Raw genomic sequence first — 7,861 nt, 5'->3', positions numbered from 1 at the left:
TGGTGCGGGGGGGGGGGGGGGGGGGGGGCGCCTGAGTGGCTCAGTCCGTTAAGCATCAGACTTCAGCTCAGGTCATGATCTCACAGTTCATGAGTTTGAGCCCCACATCAGGCTCTGTGCTGTCAGCAAGGAGGCTGCTTCCGATTCTCTGTCCTCCCTCTCTCTCTGCCCCTTCCCCACTCGTGCTCTCTAAATAAATAATAAACAAACTTAAAAAAAAAAAACATAGGCAAACTTAAAAAAAACCGTAGGCAATGGACTTCAGCAGACGCTATCTCCACGGCACACTCACCACACCCACTGCACAGCCCAAGCCTTAGCCCCGGTACTGAATGCTCCTGCGGCTTCCTGCTAGCCTGCCCCTGTGGGGCTGGAGGTTCCTGGGAGCTCATGCAAGGAGCCCTATAGAAACTTCCCATCTTGAGAGTCCTAGCCTGAGTCCTGGGCTTGGGGAACCCACCTCCAGCACCCTGCATCAGCTGTAGCTGTGCTGTCTGCCTTGGGTATTAAGCCACGACCGAGTGAATCGTCTTGGGGCCCTTCCGTTCAAGGAGGAAGCCCAGGAGCCAGGCTTCCATGGGTACTGGGTCTAGCATCTGGCCAGATGTTTGCTGAAGCGGGGGGACTTCTTCCCCTGCCCTTTCCCCTGTGCTCGAGGGAAAGGGGCCTCGGGAACCTTAGCAGTGAGCTGAGGTGGAGAAGGTAGGAGGGACATTTGGTCAGGATGATGGAGCCAAGTAGATCCAGAAGCTAGAGCTGTCCACCCCCTGCTGGGCGTCAGCAGGTGGAATATGGGTTTTCTGGAGAAATAGGACTAAGAAGACTGGAGAATTCAGGGTCTACAGAGGTTCTGGGAAGGTCAAGCAGGCGGGTTAGGAGGGTGGCCCTGCCTCACATCATCACCCTCATATCCGTATCAGACGCTGCTTTTTGGGAGTCACGCTGAACTGTGAGTAGGAATTGCCATACTCCCAGGGCAGGTCTACACAGGACCTCCAGGCATGGCTGGTTGAGGGAACAGAGTTCTAATCCTGGCTCTGCCCTTGCCAGCTGTGTGGCCCGAGGGCGGACCACACTACCTCTCTGGGCCCGAGCTTCGGTTTCTTGAGCTGGGGCATCAAGGACACCTGGGAAGCAGTGGTGCATTGCGGCTGACAGAGCACTGGCTTTGGAGTCAGACCGCCTGGGGCTAAAACTCTGGCTACATTTCCTCCTGGCCCCGTGGCCTTGAGCAAGTAACCCCTTCCAAACTCAGTAATAACCATCCTCCCTACCTTCTGTTGTTGGAAAGATTGTAAACAGGACAATACATCCTTTTCGACTCATAAAAACAGTGACTTATCCCTTCTGGTTATAAACTTCAATAAATCTTTGCCCTACGTGAGTAAATCTCTCTCAGTGAGAAATCCTCGTTCCCTCTCTTCACCCCCAGTCAGATTCCCCATTTGCTGGCATTTGCTATTGTCACCACCATTGTCGTTTAATATGGAGGCAGGGAAAAAACCTCAAAGCAGGTGTTTGTTTCTTTACGCTCCTGCCTGGTCTAAGAGTTCAAATGCTTTCTCTTGAAGGTGGGCAGGTGTTATCCCCAAGCAAAGAGGCAACTCTGTAGCTGTCTGATGGCAGGCACATGGCTGTGGTGTTGGAGGAGACGCTGTGAATATTCCAGATAAGGTTCTTTTAAAGTCATTGCTGAAAATAATGTTGGATCCCGCCTCGGGGTCCAGCCAGGGACTCCCAGCTGCCTGGAGCCCTAGTAGGAGGAAGTCCAGTATCAGGTCTCACCTGGCAGAAAGTGAGCCCCCAGTGGAAAATACACTAGCGTACCAGCCTCCAGTCTCCTCTCGGCCAAGCTGAGCCAATGGAAGATCGGATGGCCCAGCCTGGCAGGGCAAAGAGATTCCAGCCTCAGGGCCCAAGAACGGATTTCCTGTCAAGAGGAAGCTGGGTTAACCTGAGCTCTGACTCACCTTCCTTGAAATCTGCCATCATAGAGAGCCTTGTGGAAGCTTTCTCACCAGCTGGGCCTCAGTCTCCCCTTCTGCAATACAGATGGAAAACCTCCCCATAGATGCCCACACCTCCTCGTGCTGGAGATCATTTGCAGGAAAAGGCAGTAAGAGACACATCCCTATAGTCAAAGGACCTCACGAGTGCACGGGGATTATGGGATAGCAGCACGCCGGGGCTCCGGCCACCTGTAATATTTGCTGATCACCGCGAGGATCAGCACTAACTCAATTTTCACACAAGCCGACCAGGTAAACGCCCTTTTATCCCCATCCTCCCAATGAGGCTTCTAGAAGCTGGAAGATACGCCTGGGTACTGGCTAATACAGGGCAGAGGTGGAGCGCAGCCTCCCCTCACAGCCTGTACAGGAGCCCAAGGGGGGACCCTGGGTGTCTGTTTCAGAGCACTGACACTCTACCAGGCGTACCGAACGCCCCAAGTCATTGCAGGCTCTCTCAGTGGGCGAGGCCAGGACGCGAACATTGAAACCTGAATAACAACACAGGCCTGTCTGTGTTCAATGCCAGTGCAGGGTCATTGGGGTTCTGGAGGGGAATAGTCCTTGCGGCCAGGGTACCTCCCTGGCGGGGGGTGAGGGTCTTGACAGATCCAGACCACTTCCGAGTGGGACCTGCTCATTTCTCCCTGGGAGCCGTTAGCCCAGGCACAGTTGAGTGAGAGCAAGGCGGCCCCTTGGGTGCAGCTGGGTCAGAGCGTAGGGTTCTAGCAGCCAGACAGGGAGGGGGACCCCTCTCCCTCCTCCCTCTGCTCCCCTCCAGCCTACCCCATTCATGCAGTGAGTAACAGGAAGGAGCCATTGGCCTGCGGGTGATGCCATTAGTAACCCTGTGGGGAAAGGGGAAGTGGCCAGGGGAAGGGGGAGGTGAACCACCCCGGCTCCCCCCAGGCCAGAGGCTGGCAATGGCCACAGCCAGCTTGTGCTGTGTCTGCCCTTAACCCCGCCCTGTGCCCACTGCCCCAGTCTGAGATGGGGATGGCCAGGAACCTGGCTGCTTAAAAGCACTGGGGGGCATTTTGAAAAGCCTCAATTTCTAGGCACCCCTCCCCCAACCTGCTGACCAAGAATGTGAGAGAAACTCTGGAATCTGTACTTGTTTAGATTCCAGTTCAGCCCCTGCCCTGTTATGGCCTGGTTGGGTAGTTCTAGGGGCCGTGACCCACCCTGATCAGGGTGCCACGGGTGCCACCGAGAGGCAGCATCAGTCTTGAAGGAACCAGGCACCAAAAGCAGGGTGCTGGCTCTTTCAAGGTGAAGTTCTGTACTTTTAAACAGTTCTGTGTTGAAAGGCTTTCTCATGGTTTGCTCTGTGAATTTTCCAGGAGGCTTTGGAACATCTGGGGTGTGTTCTCTCAAGTCACGGGTTTAAATGGGAAAGATAAAAATTCCTAGACCAGCAGGAGGGAAGTGTCCATCGCAGGGCAGTGTCCAGGCACGTGTCCTGTCCAAGGCCTGGGCTGATTGCTGGGTGGGCTGCTGGGGGGGCAGGGGGTTCCCACCCACTCCAGCTGGTCCCCATGCTTCTGCCCTTCCCTGCCAGGACGTGAAGATCTTCCGAGCCCTGATCCTGGGGGAGCTAGAGAAGGGACAGAGTCAGTTCCAGGGACTCTGCTTTGTCACCCGGCTGCAGCACAATGAGATCATACCCAGTGAGGCCATGGCCAAGCTTCGACAGGTGAGTGTGCCCCCGTCCAGCTCCCACCCCAGAGCCCCCAGCCCTACAGCCAGCCCAGCCCCAGGCCTGGACCGCACCCCAATGTCGCTCTCCCACCCAGCCCCTGACCCACCCTCACCCTCNCCAATATTGCCCCACGCTGGACCTAACCCCATCACCCCAGATCGCTAATCTGCACTGACCCCCACCTGCCAGGTGCCTCCAGCCCCCTGATTTCAGCTCCTCCCCCTTTATGGTGGAGGTTCTGGGCTTGGACCCTGTGGTCAGATGTGCAGTCAGACCCAGCGCCACACCTCGGTATCCCCGTGACATTGCACACCTTGCCTTCAAAGGCTCTACTTTCCTATGGAGAAATGAGTTATACTGAGAATTAAACGAGAGCATGGGTGTAAAGTGTTGTGCGCCGTGTTCAGAATTCTTCAGCCTGTTGACCTGTTCCCTGTCCCTTCCTGGACCCTGGGCCTCTCCCCCAGCCTCATCTGAATTCCCTAAACTAGACCCCCCTCCCCTCTACTCCCCGGTCCCAGCCTCTCCTCTGCCTGTTGGAAGGTGTGGGACCCCAGAGGTCACCAGTCCTGGGCCAGCTCGCCTGGCTGTCCACTTCCTGCACCAGCCCTGGTGACTGCCCCTTGATGCCAGCCTGCCCTCAGGTTCTAAAGGCAGCCAGCCCCTCAGTGATTAGGCAACGCAGGGCAGGGAGCGTTGGGAGGCCAGGTGGGAGCGGCTCTTCCTGTCCACACAGAAGAACCCACGGGCAGTGCGGCAGGCTGAGGAGGTGCGGGGCCTGGAGCACCTGCACATGGACGTCGCCGTCAACTTCAGCCAGGGGGGCCTGCTGAGCCCCCACCTCCGCAACGTGTGTGCAGAGGCCGTAGATACCATCTACACCCGCCAGGAGGACGCCCAGTTCTGGCTGGAGCAAGGTGAGCGTGGGGTCACACCACCCAGGCCAGAGTGCAGTGCGGACGCAGGAGTCCCGAGGAGGGACCCCTCACCCGGGCTGGGATCGGTCAGGGCGGCTTCCTGGAGGAAGTGGTGCCTGGGTGGCTCTTCAGGGAGAGGAGTCAGCCAGATGAAAGCGACCCTGTCCAGGTAGGGACACACAGACCTGTGACTTCCCAGGTCGTGTGGAGGGAGATAACCCGGGCAGCGGCCACCTCATGCCTTCCATTAGTGAGACCACAGGACCTCTGTCGGGGGAGGGGGCACAGGCATCAGGGTCGGCACCCACTGCCCCCCCTCCTTTCTTTCATGCCTTCCCTGGTACCTGCATCTCTCGCGTCTCTGGTGTGGCCCCTGCCTTTTGGCCTGTGTGGCTTTACCGCTGCCCCATTTCCTGATTCCGTTCCAGGACTGTCCTCAGGTCCTCTATGTAGAGGGGACAGGGAGATGCCCACAGTTACCACTCCAGGCCCCTGGTCCTCCGCCCAGCGGGCCTAGCAGTGCCTGCCCTTCCCAGGGCACCGCTGGATTTAGAAGTGGCCATCAGGGGGCGCTGGGTGGCTCAGTTGGTTGAGCTCTTGATGTCAGCTCAGGTCATGATTTCACAGTTCATGAGTTCAAGCCCCATGTCAGGCTCCGTGCTGACATCGCAAAGCCTGCTTGAGACTCTCTCTCTCTCTCTCTCTCTCTCTCTCTCTCTGCCCCTCCCCCACTCACATTCGCTCTCTTGTGCTCTCTCTCACTCAAAATAAACATTTAAAAAAAAAAAGAAAGAAACGGCCAACAGAACTGTGCTCATGCCCTCCACACACACCCCTCCCAGTAAGCTGCACCCCAAGCTGAGGTTCAAGCTCAATACTGTGCCCCCGAGAGGCTGGTCCAGCCCATGGCCACTGAGCCGAGCCGGGGGCCAGGTCACTGCTGCCTCCCCCAGCACCCTGTGTGTACCCTGGCCACCCTGACTTCCCAGCATGTTTGTGCTGGTCCTTCCCTACCTGGCCCGCCTCAGATACCACGTCCTTTAAGTAGCTATCCTTGATTTTCTATTTATTCTCCCCACATTTCTATTCTGTCACATCCTATTTCTATAGTGGGGTGTGTGTGTGTGTGTGTGTGTGTNCCTCCCTCCCGCAGGTGTGGACAGCTCTGTGTTTGAGGCTCTGCCTCAGGCATCAGAGCAGGTGCGCCTGCCCCGCTGCGGGCAGGTGGGGGATGGCGGGAAGCCGTGTGTCTGCCACTATGGCCTGAGCCTGGCCTGGTACCCCTGTGTGCTCAAGTACTGCCACAGCCGTGACCGGCCAGCCCCCTACAAGTGCGGCATCCGCAGCTGCCAGAAGAACTACAGTTTCGACTTCTATGTGCCCCAGCGGCAGCTCTGTCTCTGGGACGAGGACCCCTAGCAGGGCTGAGGCCAAGGGGGCGGTCTCTGGGGTCGCTGCCCTGGGTCTGCTGCCCTTTCCCCACCCCCTGGAGGGGGCAGCAGCCCCCCACCCCCACCCCTCACCCAGGCCTTATTCCCCTTCCCTTCCCTTGATCCCGGAGCCTCTGGCCCTATTGCTCAAGACTGTGAAAAGGGGTGTGGCATGGCAGGGGTTAACTCGTGAAGGCAGCCCCCGCCCCCACCCTGTGCCTCCCTTGGGGACCGAGAGAAGGGGGTTCTCCAGATGTGGAGAACCTTGATCTCCCCTCCCCGGAATCTCCCCTGAAGTGTTCTCTTTCAAGCAAACAAAATGTGATGGCCCGTGATTCTATTTAACTCTTTGAAGGCTTAGACCCTAAAAGGTGTCTATGCCTGTCACACTGAACTCCCCACCCTCAACACACCCCCACTCCCCCATCTGGAAGGGGCTAGCCCCTCTGTACCCTCAAATGCCCAACAAGGAGGGGACCACGCCCCAGAGACGGGGCTCTTGGGGACCATTGCCATAGCCTCTCCACCAGATCACAGTGCGTTCTGCTCACTGCTGGCCTCCCGCCCCCGGGCCGGTGAGGACCTCCCAGCCCGGACACAAACCACACGTGCCTTTTTCCCCAGCCCCTCCTCAAAATAAATATTTTTGTAAGGTTCTGGGGTGGGAAGGGGGCATGAAGTATGAGGAAAACTTGAATTCCAGATTTTTAATGCAAAGTATTTATCATTTGTACCAGAAATAAAAGTTTAAATTTTTATTTGACCCTTCTAGTCGCAGAGTTCTGAAAGAACTCTTGGCCAATGCTGCCACCTGGTGGCAGGAGGGGTGTTCGCCCTGCCGGTGACAGGTCCCCGCACACCTACCTGCTAAAGCCCTGGCTGATTGTGCCGCAGGGAGAGAATGGACCAGGGACGTATTAGGGAAGGATAAGACAACGCTTCTGCACTTAAGAAGAAGACACATCGATGAGAAAGTAGAAAGTGACAGCATAAATAGATTAAGGCAAGAAATAAGGCCAACATTCTGGAACCAAACTTACAGGGTTCAAATCCTGGCCTGGCTTATTTCCTGTGCAATCTTGAGCCAAGTCACTTTACCTCTTTGTGCCTCAGCGCTCTCCGCTATAAAATGGGCTTAACTGTGAGACTTACATGGGCTCATACATCTGAAGTGCCCAGGACATGGTGTTCATTCGCTATTATTAATTTCATTAATTAATAATATTCGCTATTATTAATATCGTTCTGTTAGTGCAAAGAGCAGGCATTTCCTCACCTGTAAACCTGAGACCACTAAACCAGACATCCCAAAGGCCCTTTCACTTCAAACGTAACTTCCAGTTTGAAGAGACTGTAATAGGAAGTGCCGAGCCAGGTGCTGGAGAACTTTCAGGAAGGAGGGATGGTGCAGGCTCAAGTTACCAAGATGGGGAAGTCTCCTGGACCAGATGGGACACAGCTTGCTGCTGAAGGATGGTAGGCATTTGGCGAGGTGGAGGGGACTGGCACAGGGCAGAGACAGGAAGCTTCAGGGGTCCTACAGGGGGCTTGAATCCTTAGGAAGGAGGAGAGTCAGGTACTTCCTCATCCGCCTTAGAAAGGGAAACAGGCTTTCAGGATGAGCCCCCCCTCCTTGAAGACTCCCCAGAAAGGCTGCCACCACCCTTTGAAGCTGTATAGGCCCGAGGGTTGTGGTGGGAGCCAGGCTGGCCTGACCAGGGTCAAGTTAGGGCTGGGTGGGGAGACTGCCTTTTCAGGCAAGCATGCCTCTTTCTGAACCTGTTTTCAAGGACCAGCTTTATT

General features: G+C 56.3%; 1 protein-coding gene across 1 annotated transcript in view; it reads left to right on the top strand.

Annotated features, from left to right (window-relative positions):
• OAF (out at first homolog) overlaps nt 1–6,821 on the top strand; it is a 17,722-nt gene extending 10,901 nt beyond the window's left edge. Inside the window, exons 4-6 of the mRNA XM_077777781.1 lie at nt 3,571–3,705; nt 4,448–4,628; nt 5,782–6,821. Coding sequence (XP_077633907.1) covers nt 3,571–3,705; nt 4,448–4,628; nt 5,782–6,047 — 582 coding nt within the window. The 3' untranslated portion in view covers nt 6,048–6,821. The remainder of the gene's footprint in view (nt 1–3,570; nt 3,706–4,447; nt 4,629–5,781) is intronic.
• The last annotated feature ends 1,040 nt before the right edge of the window (nt 6,822–7,861 follow it).

The sequence above is a fragment of the Crocuta crocuta genome, unplaced genomic scaffold (genome assembly GCF_008692635.1).
Source record: "Crocuta crocuta isolate KB4526 unplaced genomic scaffold, BGI_CrCroc_1.0 scaffold271, whole genome shotgun sequence".
NCBI classification, from domain to species: Eukaryota; Metazoa; Chordata; class Mammalia; order Carnivora; family Hyaenidae; genus Crocuta; species Crocuta crocuta.
This window is presented reverse-complemented; position numbering and strand designations above follow the sequence as displayed.